This window comes from Perognathus longimembris, chromosome 3, assembly GCF_023159225.1.
Source record: "Perognathus longimembris pacificus isolate PPM17 chromosome 3, ASM2315922v1, whole genome shotgun sequence".
In the NCBI taxonomy this organism is placed as follows: domain Eukaryota; kingdom Metazoa; phylum Chordata; class Mammalia; order Rodentia; family Heteromyidae; genus Perognathus; species Perognathus longimembris.
This window is the reverse complement of record NC_063163.1, coordinates 94,834,527-94,850,736: the sequence shown is the minus strand read 5'-3', so window position 1 is coordinate 94,850,736 and position 16,210 is coordinate 94,834,527. Positions and strand designations below refer to the sequence as shown.

The following is a 16,210-nucleotide window of genomic DNA, read 5'->3' as shown; positions in this document are numbered from 1 at the left end:
CTAGCAGGACACTTCTAGTTTGGCTGGCTTTATGGATCTGCTATCTTGGCTAAGGGCATAGGGACACTTGGGGCCCCACAGCAGGGGCTGCAGCTGTGGCCCATTTGTGTGGAGCATGGCCAAGAAAGGAAACAGCCAGAAGACCTGAGAGATTTCTTCCAAGGTGAGTTCCAGCTTCCTGGCAGACAGGACAAAGGGGTTTCTGCATTCTTTTCCCAGAAAGGCTAAGCTTTGTCTGCTACATGAGGACAGATTCACATAGGACCTGCAATGGGAGGTTGCTCTGGCCTATCCTCAGCTCCCAGCCCAGGCAACAGGGGAGACCCTTCCTTAGGATCTAACAGATGCAAGAGTGAGACAGTGTAGTTCCCACTTGGGGCTCAAGAGGAGAGGGACCCACCTGGCCACTTCCCATAGCCACTGTCCCCTTTGTGACTGAGTGAACCCATGTTGATGACAAGATGTTGACAGCATGAATAGAGACCAAGGCAAGACTGGCTGCGCCCACATCTAAGTGTCTGCCAAGCCATGGGTCTGCACAGCTTGATGGCCTAAGACCAGCAGTGGAGACTGCCAGAAGGCATGTGTAGGTAGCATTTAATGGAGGCGTGTCTATGACAATAAATACTTGGGGGCAGGGGGAATCTCTGCTGATGTCTTTCTGGAAACTAGACCCAGCCAGCTCAACTTGGCTTCCCTGTGGACTGAGAATAAACCATAGGACTCTTAACTCCAGATCTACCATCACTGGTGCCCATTTGTGAGCGTTCAGTCAGAATTCCTTACAGACTAGGGTGAGTTGTTTATCCTAGGTGGTAATTCTGGCGAGCTCCCTTCCTCTCTCCTAGAGAGAGGCCCTGATAACAGGACCCAATGCCTGAATCCACAACACACATAGACCACAGGAGCCAGGCTGAGCCTTCCAAAGCCCAGGCCTGACCCCAAGGACATACCCGCAGCCTCTCCTCACTGCTGGGTGGTATCCCAGTTACGAAGCCCTGGCCTTGCACTCAGAAGAGGTTAGCCGAAGGCAGGGGGTGCTGCTTCACTATCCACTCCCTGTGAGGCCTGCCTTATTCTCAATGAAATAAGGGGGTCCCCTGTACCCTTTGACTCTCTCAGAGCTCTGGGCACCCTGGATCTTGGCCCCAAAGGTATGGCCACTCCGCAGGCACAGGTGTGGTCAGGACAGTCTGCAGTGCACCAAGCAGGCAGCTTATCATGCTCCATACTGGTGGGCCCTCAGATGTCTGCACCCAGCTCTGCACACTGCTTGTCAGAGATGTGGGAGGCCAGGGAGTCTATGATGTCCAGTAACAGCTGCTGGCTGAGGGACCGTAGTGTGGGCAGCTTGGAGACCTGCACAAATGACCGAAACAAGATGGAATCAGACTCATGTAAGGGACAGGGCAGGCAGCTGATTCTTGTTGGAGCCCAACCTGCTCAGAGCTGGGGGCTGGCTCTGAAGCTGAAGTGAGCAGTGGCCAGTGCAGAGGCAGCTCTGCTTTGGCTCCGCCCTGTGCCCACACCCACTGGGACTTGACAGGGAGAGCAACACTGAGAACCAGGGTGGGGCCTGACCTTGGTGAACTGGTGCACGATGATGTGCAGACAATGCCGCTTCATGTCCAGTGCCTGGGTCTTATCAGCTGCCTCCAGGATCTGCAATGGCAAGAATATAAAACACTGTCCCAGCTCACCCACCACAATGGGGAGGCAATGCCTATGGGCACCAGGGGTGCTACCTGCAGCACGTTCTGCACAGTTACGTTCATCTCCAGGTTCTGCTTACAATATGCCTGCAGCCGGTTGTTGTAGAAGCCATAATAATAGGGGGCTGCAAACAGGTAGCTAGGGGTGGGTTAAGGAGCTGCCAGCCAGAAGAAGCCCATCCAACTAACTACCCTTCCCATCATCCCCCGGGAAGGTGCTGCCTGAGCCTTACACTCAACTACGCTAGCCCTCCAATCCAGAGAGCAAGCCAGAAACCAGAGTCTCTGGCTTCTGAACCACTCAGAGGTTCAGAGGACCCAACCAAGATTGAAACAAAGAAAAACCCTCTGTTTCCTACATGCTCATTTACAGAGCCACACTGGTCAATGGGTATCCTTACACCCATGTTCAGACTCCACTGAAATGAAAGATGAGAAATGACTCGTCTGCTCACCCGGCACACAGAACAATAACTAACCCATTGTTCCACCCATCCTGGCTACAAACCCCTCCTGGCTAGCTGCCCACTTGCTTCCAGGGCTCTTGGAAAACACTAGGCTCAGCACCAAGCACTGGAAAATCCTCCAAAGTGAGACACTAGGCCATAATCGCCTTGCAAGACAGAACAGCCGGGCCCTGACAGGCTAATTTCCTCCCTGGTGACCTTGGAGCACTCTTGGGGTATAAGGATGCAGTGAGTCCTCAGGTGGCATGTTGACCTCGCCGTAGTAAATGTAGCGCAACATGGACTCAAAGGCCTGCCTGCTGGGCACCATCTCCCCAATGGAGATGTTCACCTGCCCATCCTCGGGCATGAAGGACCGGAACATAGCCTCGAAGTAACTGCAAATAGGGTGAAAGACATTCACATCTTAGGTGAGCAAAGCCAGCATCATGACCCTACCCCCATCCCCCACACAGACCCTCAACCCACCTAGAGCGAGCAGCTAGGATGGCCTTGTGGGCTGGCCTTGGGTGGCCATCCAGTAGCAATGTGATGTCACAGAACTCTGCACCTGCTCCCTCCAGATATGCCTTCATGTCCTGGATTAAAGATGTGCCTAGGGGGTGCGGAGAGATCTAAGCAAGTGGCCCTACTCCCCAACAGATCCTGAGTTAAGGGGCTGATTTATATTCCAGCCTGAAGTGGTAGCCATTCCACCATGGCCACCATCTCTCCACACTGCCCTGCACAAAGCTTCTCCACGCCAGAATGTGCTACCAGCTTCCATTCTCTTCTTCCCTCAGCTTCTCAGGCTGACTGAAGCAGCCCCTAACATGGCCTTTAGCCCTGCCACCTCTAAATCTACATGGCCCACTGTGCCCTCTTCCCAGCTTCATGCTGGGCTTCCTTCCAGGCCCTATTGAGTGTTCTGAGGCCACGCTGGGTGTCATCAAAAGCCAGTGGTCAGCAGAGGCTCCAAAGAGAAAGAGGAAGAAGGGGCCTGTGGTTTCCTTTCCAGACTGGGTAGAAAGAAATAAGAGGAGCAATCACACCTGACTCTCCAGCTAGAGCACTATCCAGGTCACACCCAGATTGCTGGTACAATCTGCTCTGCAAAGCCTTGTGGGCTGGAGGATTCTTCAAAGAAAACTGCCTTGCCTTTGTCTATACCTGCTCTTGTGCTCAGGAACACTTGGGGCATAGTCACGACACCCCACCCCACCCCCGCCCCAAGGGCCTGACAGGCAGGTGCTCTTCATGGTTACTTAGTCCCTACCCAAGATGGACCCCATCCCTCCCAAATTCCAGGACAGAAACAGGGGTCACTTACCAATGTCCACAGGCTGATCTGAAGGAGTGCGAGGGGGTGGCTGCTGCTTCCGCCGCACAATCTCCACAATCAGTGGGGAGGAAAGATGCTCAAACTCCTTCATCATGATCACCTGGTTGAAGTGGGACTCCTTCACCACGAAGTTCAGGCAGTGCTCCTGGGACAGACAGGCCCAAGCAGGCAAGCAGGATCAGGCCAAGGGACCCAGGCTAGGCAGGGAGCTTGCAATGGGGAGCAGGGTAAGCACTCAATGTGAGCACTTCTCCCTCCCTCCCAGGGGAGCCCAGGCCGGCAGGCACTCCAGCTGCACCTTGAGCTGTCCTAGCTGTAGCTTGGCAGCACTCTCACACACCACCAGCACATTCTGCAAGTCCACGGAGGCCTCAATGTACTGGCGACACAGCTGCTCCAGGCGGCTTAGCTGGAAGCTCAGGGCCAGTTTGTACACGTCCATGATGAGCAGCACATCCTCCACGTGGCCTACACATAAGAGCCCCTGAGAGACCCGAGCGGAGGGCCTGGGACGAGGGCCCAGAGCTCCCTCCTTAGATGAGTGTGGGTCAGAGCTGCTAGGTGGCAGCTGGGCCACTGATTGGCTGCTGTGACCAGAGACAATGGTGACAGAACCTGTGCCCAAGGTGCTCATCTGTAAAGCAGGCCTAGCAGCACCTGGCCTCCCACTCTGCTGACCACTCCCACCCACAGACCACTCAGACCTTTCCGTGGGTACTTGATCTTGTCAGTGTAGAGGAACTGCATGAGCACCTCAAAGGGCCGGGCCTCTGCCTCCCGGATGGCCACGCGCAGCAGGGTTGGACGTGCCCCCACTACGGCTGCACCAGGGGCCTCCCTGGGAGTCACGGTCACCTCTTCCTCCAGCTTCTGAGGGGAAGAAGGAACTCAAGAAGACCCGAGGACCAACAGATACAGCCAGCCAGCCAATGAGGGATTAGGGAAGGACTTACCTGGGCCAGCCACTCCCGTGCCTGTACGATCTTCCGGCGAAGCCAGCGGCTCCGCGCAGTGACAATGGCCACGTGGCCCTGAACACACTCCTCCTTCTATAGGAAGGAAAACATGTGGGTGAAGGGCACAGGACCCTGCCTCAGGCGGGGACTACTGGAGCACCAGCTTTGCCTCTGAGGACCCATGCTCCCACCCTGCAGGCCTGGGGAGGGCACCCACCTCCCCCAGCACGAACTCCACGTCACAGAATTGCCGGCTCTCCCACAGCCGCCCGTAGTCTTCATGCAGTGTGCACTTAGGGTAACAGGAGAACTGTGGAAGGAGACCCCAGTGTTGCCTGTTGGTTGTCGCTGGGAACAGGGTCAGGAGACAGGCAGGCCTCACTGGGGAGAGGGAGCAGGACTGTCCCCTCCGTCCTGTGCGAGGAGGGGTTCCCACTGCCACATGTGCCCACAGGGGCCAGTCTTTGGCAGGGCTATGTTGTCTCCACTCTATACCTGGTACCCAGGTACTAATGCTGGCCTTGTCCCACATCCCATCTCTCCAGAAGATTGTCCCTGGGACCCCTGTTCTGACCATCTTCTCTTCTAGGCCTAGTAGGGGGCTGCCAAGGGAAGCCTCTACTATCATTGCCATAACCTCCTGGGGAGGGGGGACCTGAAACCCGCACTTGGCCTAGCTCCCTCCACTGTTTCTGCTAAGAGCTCCCCGTGTGTCCCCACCCTGCTTTGAGGCTGAGACTCCCCCAACTCCAAGTGTCATCTCAGCCTGCCCTCAGTCTAAAATCCCCCACCCCCCTAGACTTTGGAGAAGCTTCTGTCTTCCAGATCTGGCCAGCAACAAGCACCGCTGATCAAGCCCCACTTCTACCTTCCCACCCTCTAGGCCTCCTCTGTTCCCTTTCTCTGGGGTCCAGCTACCCTAGCAGGCCCCACAGGTCCACAAGCTACACACCTGAAACCTGTACATCTCCCCACTACGGATGTTGTTGTCCACCGTCCCCCCAAAGATGTACATGGCGTCGGAGATGACAGCAGCTGCGTGGAAGAGCCTCCCACTGGGCAGCTGGGGAGGACAACAGAGAAGAGGGTGAGGCCGCTGTCAGTGGGGCTGGCTGGGGCCAGGCTGTGAATGGGGACCTGGCTCCACCTGGCAGCAAAGGGGAAACTAAAGCACCCCATCCCTGGGGCAGGTGAGCTATGAAGACCCCACAGGGAGCAGAGTACCAGCCCAGGCTGCTGCTCTGGCCCCAGAGAGCAAAGCCTGGGATCCCAGGGCCCTGGTTTGTCCATCAGGATTTGGGCTCCAAGAGCTGTGCCTGCTTCACTATACAGACCACTCCAGCTCCAGCAAGCCTTTCTGGGCTTTGGCCTGGACTTCTATTTGTGGGAAGTTGATCCCATCCTGCTGCAGAGGTTGATGGAGCCTGTGCTAAGGGTCCCCAAGCCTTACTTCTGATGCCGGCTGGGAAGGCTGCTTGGCTGAAGTAGTACCAAAATCCAAGCCGAACACATCTCGGGACTTCTTAAAGCCACCTCGCTCCTCGGAGGTCAAGGTGGGAAGCTCCTCGGAAGCAGAAGCCCGCTCAGGCACCTCAGCCCCACCAACCTGGTGGCAAGAGAAAGGAGGGAGGGTAGGTGACAGTCAACAGGGGTCATGAAGAAGAACCACAGGAGGAGGGCTGCAGGACAGCCACACAGGAGAGGATGAACGGGATTGTCACACACCAGGCTGTAGGGATGCAAAGACCAGAGGGCCGAGGGGCAGACCTCTAGGGTGAAGAGCCTCAAGAGTTCTGAGCCTACTTTTCTAGGGCTTTCTGGAGGCCTGAGAATCCCTGAGGTTGGGAACCTGGGAAGGAAGCCATTCATCCTCCAGTCAGTGGGGTCAGGACACTCCTCAACCCTGCCGGGTACTCCTACCCACCCCAACACCTGTAGCTTGGCAACACATACCTCGCTGTCAGAGCTGGGCTGCACCACTTCCCAGGTCTGGAAGTCCACATCATAGCAATGAAGCTCGTTAGGCAGTGTGTTGTCAGCCGCACCCCCAAACACATAGAGGTGGCGGTCAAAGGCCACCATGGTGTGACCATACCGCCGCTGTGGGGGTGGCGGGGAGCCCCGGAGCAGGTGCTCAGTAGGGATGCGTGTCCACCTACGGTACATGACAATGAATCAATACTGGCATAGAGGCTCTGCTTCCTCCTACAGACTCCCCCCTACACCCCCCCCCCCATTTAGTCTAACTGTGGTCTCTGTGGAGACCAGCCCAGGGTACAAAGGCCTGAAGCTATACCCTTTGCCAGATGTGTGTGCCCAGCATCCCTTGCCCTATTTATTTAGCTCTGCAACCACCCCTGACCAGCTTCACACAGCCCACTATGGCCCAGGACAGGAGGTATGAGGGCCCTCAGAGACAGGCCCACTTTGGAACTCTGGCCCAGGCCCTATCTTGCTGAACTATAGGTATACCCAGAGGGACCTGCAGGGGGAGCCACATATCCTGGCTCCAGGCCGAATGTTTCTGTAATTTGTGGGAGCTTGGGAAGACAGACAAAAATGACTGCCACACGTGCATGGACATTAATCGTGCTCCTCACGAAATCAGGACACTCACGTCTTATCCTTGAATTCGAACTGGAAGAGGTTGTTGGTTATCTTGGCTCCACTCTGCCCTGAGAACACAAACATCTTGTCCCTGCACACAGCCACAGGGAAGTTGCAGCAAGATGGTGGGATCTCACCACTCTGGGCCACCTGGGACAGGGGGTACAGTTCAGCCAGGGCCTCAAGGAACCTTGGCTCACACTTGCATGTACTTTTTCTTTTTCTTTTTTTCTTTTTCTTTTCTTTTCTTTTCTTTTCTTTTTTTTTTTGGCCAGTCCTGGGGCTTGGACTCAGGGCCTGAGCACTGTCCCTGGCTTCCTTTTGCTCAAGGCTAGCACTCTGCCACTTGAGCCACAGCGCCACTTCTGGCCGTTTTCTGTATATGTGGTGCTGGGGAATGGAACCCAGGGCCTCATGTATAAGAGGCAAGCTCTCTTGCCACTAGGCCATATCCCCAGCCCCTGCATGTACTTTTTCTTAGTTTTTTCACTCAAGGCTGGCACTCTACCACTTAAGCCACAGCTCCATTTCTAGCTTTTTGCTGGTTAATTTGACATAATCTCTTGGACATTCCTGTCTTGGCTGGCTTTGAATGGAAATCCTCATATCTCAGCTTCCTCAGTAGCTATAGGATTACAGGCGTGAGCCACTGGTGCCCAGCTGGGAACTTTATGGTTAAAACTTCTTTTGTAAATGAAGGTTCACAGACTAATATTTTGCTGAATGGCTAACAGTCTCACCTCATGGGCCCAGATTAAAGCTGACATCATCAGAGCCTAAAAACCAACATTTTTGCAAGGGAAAAAAGGCAATGAGCAGAACACTGGGTAGCTAGTGCTACCTTTATTATGCTCAAATAGGAGTGAATTAGAATGCTGGGTGCTGGTCGCTCATACCTATAATCCTAGCTGAGATCTGAGGATCACAATTCAAAGTCAGCCCAGGCAAGGAAGTCTGTGAGACTTTTATCTCCAATTAACCACCAAAAAGCCAGAAGTGGCGCTGTGGCTCAAGTCATGGAGTGCTAGCCTTGAGCAAAAAAGCTTAGGGACAGCACTAAGGCCTAGAGTTCAAGTCCCTGGATTAACACACACACACACACACACACACACACACACACGAGTGGATTAGACCAAGATTACATCTGTTCATCACATATGGTACTGTGTTTGTCCAGGGCTCAGACCCCACCCCACCCCCACCCAATGCCACTTGGGATGTTGCGCACATTATAAAACTGTTCTACCACTGAGCTACACTCTGAAGCCCAAAGCTGCTGTCTTTAGTCATCACCCAGTTGCTACTAGAGTTGACTGTGTGGCTTAGGAGGAGATTAGGGAGGGAAGGAGGAAGTCTGCATTTTGGCAAAGGGAAGAAACAGCCTCTGCCACACAGTATCTGGTTTCTGATGACCCCTCACCCATGTCTATACCACAACTCCCTTACCTCCTCCCAACACGTGAGTTCCCGATCCTGGAGGCCAATTGTCCACATGTCATTCAACCTACATCAGGACAAACAGGTTAAAATCCTTTAGGTTTTGCTGTCAGGTGGGCCTGGGCCTGGCCAGGATGGATGTGGGTCAGGGGACTCCTGGGTAGCCATGACATAGGAGCATCAATGGGAAGAGAGGCACTTCATCAAAGTCCTGCCATGCCAGGTCTTCTGCACATCCTGGACAGAATGCAACAGGGCTTGCCCCTACTCGGTTGTCCACCCAGGGTGGGGAGACATCAATGGATAGCACAAAAACTGCTGCCACCACCCCTGTTACCCCTCCTCCATTAAGAACTTCTGTAAAGGGCTGGGGATATAGCCTAGTGGCAAGAGTGCCTGCCTCGGATACACGAGGCCCTAGGTTCGATTCCCCAGCACCACATATACAGAAAACGGCCAGAAGCGGCGCTGTGGCTCAAGTGGCAGAGTGCTAGCCTTGAGCGGGAAGAAGCCAGGGACAGTGCTCAGGCCCTGAGTCCAAGGCCCAGGACTGGCCAAAACAAAAAAAAAAAACAAAAAGAACTTCTGTAAAGCCAGAGTCTATAATGAGCATCTGCTACTTTTATAATCAGAAATAAATACTCCAATAAAATGACCTTTATGAAATAAGGAAGAAAAACATCCCTGAAAAAGCAGATAGCTAGGGCTGGGGCTGAAACCCACTGTTGCTGTCTCTTCACCAACTTGCTGAACCTCCTCCCTAAACTCCAGAGTATCCTCATCTGAAGGGGTCCCCATTTAAGGGACCATAGGGCTAGCTGGGGCTTCACTCAGTAGACTCACATTTATTTGCCCTAATTCCAGAACCCTTCCTGAGAAACCCCCAAGTGGTGCTCAACATTTACAAGCCAACCTTTCCCAGTCTGAACCCTTGAATGCCCAAGGGCATTGGCTCTGCCCAACAGTACACTCAGAGATGGGTGCACAGATCAGGTCACTGCCTACCTGGCATTGCCATCATAGCCAGCGAAGACCCACAGCTTGTCACTGTACACAGTGGCCCCATGGGCTGACCTGGCAACTGGCAACCTGCAGCACAAGGCAGAAAGCAAGAAAGGTTTCCAAATGAGCCGATGGGACCCCATCCACCTGACCCCGGGGCTGAGGGGTGGGGAAAAAAGCAACAGCACCATATGCTGATTTCAAGAAGTCTGAGTAGCAGCTGAATAAAATATATGGATGTAGCCAGACACTCAGTGGCTCACACCTGAAATCCTACCTACTTATGAGACTGACATCTGAGGATTGTGGTTCAAAACTAGTCTGGGCAGAAAAGTCTGTGACATTCTTTTTGGTGTGTGCTAGTCATGGAGTTGAACTAAGGGCCTGGACACTATCCCTGAGTGTTTTTTGCTCAAAGCTACTGCTCTACCACCTGAGCTACAGCTCCACTTCCAACTTTCAGGGAGTTTATTAGAGATAAGAGTCTCCCAGACTTTTCTGCCTGAGTTGGCTTTGACTGTAATCCTTAGATCTCAGCCTGCTGAGTAGCTAGGATTATAAGCGTGAGCCACCAGCACTCAGCTTAAGTCTGTGAGACTCTTATCTCCAACTAACCACCAAAAATAAATAAAATAGGGGCTGGGGATGTGGCCTAGTGGCGGGAGTGCCTGCCTCATATACATGAGGCCCTGGGTTCGATTCCCCAGCACCACATATACAGAAAATGGCCAGAAGTGGCGCTGTGGCTCAAGTGGCAGAGTGCTAGCCTTGAGCAAAAAGAAGCCAGGGACAGTGCCCAGGCCCTGAGTCCAAGTCCCAGGACTGGCCAAAAACAAAACAAAAAAAATTAAAATAAATAAATAAATAAAATAAACCTGAAAGTGGTGCTGTGACTCAAGTGGTAGAGCCTTGAGAAATAAATAAATAAATAAATAAATAAATAAATAAATAAAGGATAGTAAGTACCTAAAGCTCTGAGTTCAAGCCCCATTACCAACACAAGAATACATAAATAAAATGAAATAAATTCAGTTGTAGGGCTGGGGATGTGATTCAATGGTAGAGCACTACCTAGCATGTGCAAGGCCCTGAGTGCAATCCCCAGCACTGGTGGAAAAAACAAAAAGAAGATGCCCATACAAACACAACATCCATTCTCATCTGGGTGTCTTCTGAAAGAAGAGGAGCTAGATAGAGCAGGGAACAGAGGTGGGCAGTGAGAATTCATGTCTATCACGGCTTCCTGTCTGCTGAGTGCTCTTGGGCCTCTCCCAGGGTCAGGCTGTTAAGTATGACAACAAAGTCTCTCACCGCCCTTCAATTTTCCATTCTGTCCACTGGCCAGTTGCAAACTTGTATTCAAAGAGATCATTTTTATTCTTCAGGTTAGAATTGGAATAAATGTCTCCAGTGTAGCCTCCTAAGTAGAGAGAGCAAGAGTCACATTCCGAACATTACCAATGTCTTCAAACACCTGGTCTTGGGGCCACAGAAAACTCACAAACTGGGACTCCATGCACAAATCTTTTGGGCACAACTGCCTACCTGCTGCCCTGCCTATGCTGGGCTCCGGAGACACAGAGTTGAGCAGGATGTCATACCCTGCCCCAGCCATCACAACCCTGGGAGCTGGGGACCAGTGAGGAAAAGGACCTCCCACCCAGCAGAGAATTTCAGAGCAGGCTAGTGGACTGAGCAGAGGTGTGGCCAGAGAACACATAGCAGACAGAGAATATGAAGATACCATGTCGGGAGGGGTGGCAGGAAGACAGGGTATCTGCAAGCCCAGGTGAAGGCCAAGTGCTACTTACCAAACACAAACATGCTGCTCCCATAGACAACAGCTGAGTGGTGATAGCGGGGGGCTGGTGGGGTGCCAGTTGTAAAGGCTCTAGAGTAGGTACAAGGGTGAAGTCAGTAGGGGTCAGCCAGATGGTCCATGCCCCACCCACCAAGGGATGACCTTTCTTCTCACCTTCTGGCTTTCTGGCTTCCATTTATGTATGTATGTATGCATGCATGCATGTTTGTTTTTTTTTTAATTGTTGGTCATGGGGCATGAATTCAGGGCCTGGGTGCTGTCCCTGAGTTTTTTTGCTCAAAGCTAGTGCTCTTTGAGCTACAGCTCCACTTCTAGTTTTTTGGTGGTTAACTGGAGGTAAGAGTCTCATGGACTTTCTTGCCCAGCCTACCTTTGAACCAGGATCCTCTGATCTCAGCCTTCTGGGTAGCTAGGATGACAGGCATGAGCCACTGGCACTTAGCCCTTTTATTTAATTTTATTCTTTGAAATAGGGTTTTACCATGGTGCCCAGCCTGGTCACACACACTTGTGGGCTTAAGCAATCGTCCAATCTCAGCCTCCCAAGTCACTGAGACTACAGATGCACAAGAGGATACTTCTGTGTTTTCAAAGGTAATACCTTTCATTATAAGTACTTCCAAAATATCAATACAAAACAAATCAAAGCAACAGGCATTAAAACTCTTCGAAAATCCAACCACTAAAAACTACTACCAGCCAAGCACGGTGATTCATGTCTATAATCCTAGCTATTCAGGAGGCTGAGATCTGAGGATCTTGGTTCAAAGTCAGCCCAGGCATGAAAGTCTTAGGACTGGCACACACAAATTACTACCAATACCTGGAGGTATATGATCCATACTTCTCCCTCCATATTTATTTTTGTTTTGGTTTGGTTTTTTTCCAGTCCTAGGGCTTGAACTCAGGGCCTAAGCACTGTCCCTGGCTTCTTTTTGCTCAAGGCTAGCACTCTATCACTTAAGCCACTACTTCCGGCTTTTTGTTTATGTAGTGCTGAGGAATCAAACCCAGGGTTCATGCATGGTAGGCAAGCACTCTACCACTAAGCCACATTCCCAGGCCCATGTGTGTTTTTTTCTTAGATCAAACTTTTTGAGAAAAATGAGGGAAGAGGTAACAAGTTTGACAAGAAATGTACTCAGTACCTTACATATGTAACTGTAATCCCTCTGTCCATCACCTTGACAATTAAATTTTTTAAAAATCCATTTCTCTGGCCTCAAAATTCTCCTGCCTCAGCCTCCTCAGTGTTGAGGTTACAGGTGTATACCATCATCCCTGGCTACAATTACGCAATTTTTGTGTATGCCAGTATTGGGGCTTGAACTCAGGGCCTAGGCATAGTTCCTTAGGTTTTCTACTCAAGGCTAGTACTCTACCACCTGATCCACAATTACACTTCTGGCTTTCTGCTAGTTAATTGGACATAAGTGTCTTGTGGCTTTCCTGCCAGGGCTGGCTTTGAACTTTGATTCTCAGATTTCAACCTCCTGGATGGCTAGGGTTCTACTGGTGCTGGCCATGTAAGTAATTTTTTATTAAGATTGTAAAGAATTCAGTGATTTTTATTTTTTTACAACTGAGCCAAAGGTTGGAGATGTAGGTTAGTGTAGAGTACTTGCCTAGTATGCACAAGGTTGTGAGTCTGATCCTCAGTGCTAAAAAGGCTACTCATTAAAAGTTAGCTGTGTTATAAAGTTGACTGTGAGTGAAAAGGAAGTCACTGCTGCCCAGAGCACTGCTCCTGGGCAGGAGTGGGTGATGCCCAGTGGGGAAGGGTTCTGGATAATTCTCCTGAGGCCCAAAATACTCCTCTGCCAAATGAGACCTCACCCCAGAGGGCTGCTGGAAGCCAAGAGGATGGCCTACAGACCAGAGCATGGCAGCACAAGGTATGGGCCTGTGTTCTTGTGTAAATAGATGGTAGAGCTCAGGAAGACCAGTATCTCCTGCCCCTTCAGCCCAGTAAATCCCTGTAATCTATGAGCTGCTCCCAGATAGGAATGCTGAGCTGAGCGTAAAGGGCAGCTATCTCTTATCCAATGCCACACAACTGAAGAGGGCATCTGTGAGAGGGTGTTGGAGAGGGTTTGTATGCTGTCCACTGCCTGTGCAGATCTCCTGACAGAGGATGGGCCACATTGGGCAAAGACAAGACAGGAAGCACTCTGCCAGTCTCTGGGTGACACTCTTTACGGGCCCAGAACCAACCCTATGAAAGCTCATTAGTCAAAGCTTATCCTTGCCCAGATCAAATCCCATAGCAGCTCCTGACCCAAGAAAAGGTCTGGTGACTGAATTTGGGGATCTACAACTGGACCAAATAGCCTCCCCCCACCACTTAGTTAATAGGACTTAGAATAAACCACACTGGTGAAGGTACAGACACGCAGGAGAGGGAAGAGAGCACTGAGAGGCGATGGGCTTGACACCCAGGGGCCCTGTCTCTCTTCCATGCTTCTCTCTGGCTCTCCATGATGAACTAACTCTGCACTGGATTCTGGGAGAAATGGCAGAGTCCTGGCAAACAAGGGGGGCTGCCTACCTGCACCAAGAGCAGTCCTTCACATCGAACCGTAGGAGGTCATTGAGCATTGTCTTTCTGAAAAGCAGTCAGAGAGAAGGTTGCATTGGCTAGGTATGCTTTGTTGGATATTGTCCCAGGGCATATCCAGGGATACAACCCTGAAGAGGGGCACAATATGTATCCAGGGGGCGGGGGTGGTTGGGTGGAGAAGGCGATCAGCAGGAACAGCCAGGCTGGCTCACTAACTCCTGGACCTAGCCAATGCCAGGCAATCAGCCAATAACCAAAGGGCAGAAGTGATGACCACAAGGAAGCTCCCCAGTTGATGTGAGTACTGCCACACAGGCAGAAGAGAACACAGGCCTTGCCTAAGCAGAGATGATAGATTATATCCAATATCTGTGTGCTTTAGGGGACAAATGGAGGTGATCAGAGACCAGGGACCAGGGGAAGTCCTTACAAAGAGCATCAGAAGAGAAGGAAAAAGTATAGGAAGGAGAGACGAAAAAGGCTGTGCAGAAGGAGGGCTGAAACACTCTAAATGTACTGAGGCAATCAGGGCAGCCCAGGGCCACAAAGGGACAGGGCAGAGGAAGTGTGTTATATAAGTATATAAGCCTCACCAACAGTCATGAGGACTGGGATTTTAATCAGAGAGGTGGGGAGACATCACAGGGTTATGTGCTGAGAAAGAACACACTCTGACTTGCATTCACAAATGGGTCACAGTGCCTGCTCTTAGGAAAAGATTGTGGAGATGGGTTATGTAAGGGGATCAGGCCCTTCTGCCCAGTCTGCAAGTCTTGATAGGGTCCTGACTATCCACCGTGTCCCAAGTCAACAACCTCTTCACCACCAGGACCAAGGCTGCTGTGACCTTCCTGGGCTTTGGGCTAGGTACTGGGACTGAAAGGAGGTACTAGAACTTATGATGGGTAGGATAAACCCTCAGCACAAGGAAACCAGCCACAAGTTAACTATGAATGGAGTATGCCCACCCACAGAATGTCAGGTCATTTCCAGAAGCTTATCTGCCAGGGGTTTATCGTAATGCAAGAAAACCTTCATGACAAGTAAAACATGCAGAAAATAAATAAAGCTGTGTTCCCTTTATCATTTGGCTATAAGGTGCACATATGGACAAAGTTCAGAGGGAAGGGTAGGGAAAAAAGAAGAGCCTCTGGTAGGCTGGGCACTAAGTAAGGGTGGATGTGTTTCTTTCAAGGCTGCCTACCCCCTTCAGAATAAGAAATGTTTCCAAGTATTGAACATGTGACACTCATGCTCAGTGCTGAGAGCCTAGAGGGCAAGATCTTATCCTTATCGTGATCTGGGAGGTAAGTTCACAGATGTGAAAACTGGGATTTTTAGTTCTTAGCTAATGTCTGGAAGGATATAGTGAATCTCTGCAGGCTAGTCTCAGACCACAAGGCTTCTCTCTACAGGGTCTAAAACCCCAGATGCTCAGACTCACCCATTGTCTCCACCAAAAACGTAGATGGCATCCTTATATGCCACCACCGTGTGCTTGCTGCGCCTAGAATGAAAAACAAAAGGGGGAGGGGGGTGGAGAGTGCTGAGGCCAGTACCCAAGTAGGTGGCATCCAAGGAATAGAATTGCACGTGAGTCTGCCACAGATGGATGACACCTCTCCATTGCCAAGATGTGCAAATGAAAACCCTAAATTACTCTCAAGGAACCTACACGTGGGGATGTCTGACACCCCCGTGGATTTCCCACCCCACCGCAAAACTCGTGGAATCCGAACTGGACACACAACACAACAGTTCTAGTACCCTGCCCAGGGTCCCCACCTGTGGGACTTGCTCCCCTGCTCCCGGCCATCACTAACTAGCCTATTACCAGATCTCACTCCAAACCAACACCTCGGGACCTCGCCCCTAGACCCCGCCTTGGAACCGCCCCAAAAGACTTCCCCGCTCCCCGTGTCCGCATAATTCCCTCCACCTCGCCATACCGAGCACCCACGAACTCGTCGCAGGGTGGGAGGCGCCGCCAGCGATGCACTGTTTCGAAGGGCCCGAAGTTGAGCGTCAGGTACTCAACACTGTCTGAGCAGCTGTGGTCAAAATCCACACTTGGGGCTACTTTGGAGCGTGCCCCACTTGTCAGGGCCCCGGCCCCTATCGGGCCCCCGGAGCCACCCGGCCCAGCCATCTCGGGTCCACTCCGGGCTGGCCGCCCGGTCCACAGGACTTGCGGCCACCGCCCCGGCAGCCCACAAGGACCACATTTCCCAGAAAGCACTGCTCTAATGGCGTGGCACTTCCGGCCAGTGCCCCACTTCCGGCATTCCGCACTTCCGGGTAAGCCTAATAATTATGGTACCGCGGC

General features: G+C 51.8%; 1 protein-coding gene across 3 annotated transcripts; it reads right to left on the bottom strand.

Annotated features, from left to right (window-relative positions):
• Nucleotides 1–580: 580 nt before the first annotated feature.
• Lztr1 (leucine zipper like transcription regulator 1) lies at nt 581–16,103 on the bottom strand. Of its 3 annotated transcripts, none has more exons than XM_048343410.1 (21): nt 15,834–16,103; nt 15,329–15,391; nt 13,873–13,929; nt 11,314–11,393; nt 10,814–10,922; nt 9,506–9,589; nt 8,510–8,567; nt 7,074–7,213; nt 6,410–6,611; nt 5,907–6,062; nt 5,409–5,519; nt 4,674–4,766; nt 4,454–4,549; nt 4,205–4,370; nt 3,799–3,968; nt 3,489–3,645; nt 2,648–2,774; nt 2,407–2,556; nt 1,746–1,851; nt 1,582–1,662; nt 581–1,359 (listed from the first exon to the last, which is right to left on the bottom strand). In XM_048343410.1, the coding sequence occupies exons 1-21, from the start codon at nt 16,031–16,033 to the stop codon at nt 1,243–1,245; spliced, it is 2,523 nt and encodes an 840-aa protein (XP_048199367.1). In that variant the 5' UTR covers nt 16,034–16,103; the 3' UTR covers nt 581–1,242. The 3 variants fall into 3 exon arrangements, with proteins under 3 accessions (XP_048199367.1, XP_048199369.1, XP_048199368.1); XM_048343412.1 differs by having other exon boundaries at nt 3,489–3,600; XM_048343411.1 differs by having other exon boundaries at nt 4,205–4,367.
• Between the last annotated feature and the right edge of the window lie 107 nt (nt 16,104–16,210).

Bases quoted from the DNA above. Each gene is read 5' to 3' on its own strand.
- Lztr1 (XM_048343410.1), bottom strand. From the start codon at position 16,033: ATGGCTGGGCCGGGTGGCTCCGGGGGCCCGATAGGGGCCGGGGCCCTG. The intron at 13,930-15,328 runs GTGAGTCTGAGC...ACTGCTTTTCAG, and splicing joins GTTTTTGGTGGAGACAATGG to AAAGACAATGCTCAATGACC. The intron at 9,590-10,813 runs GTGAGAGACTTT...CTTGTGCTGCAG, and splicing joins GAATGGAAAATTGAAGGGCG to GTTGCCAGTTGCCAGGTCAG.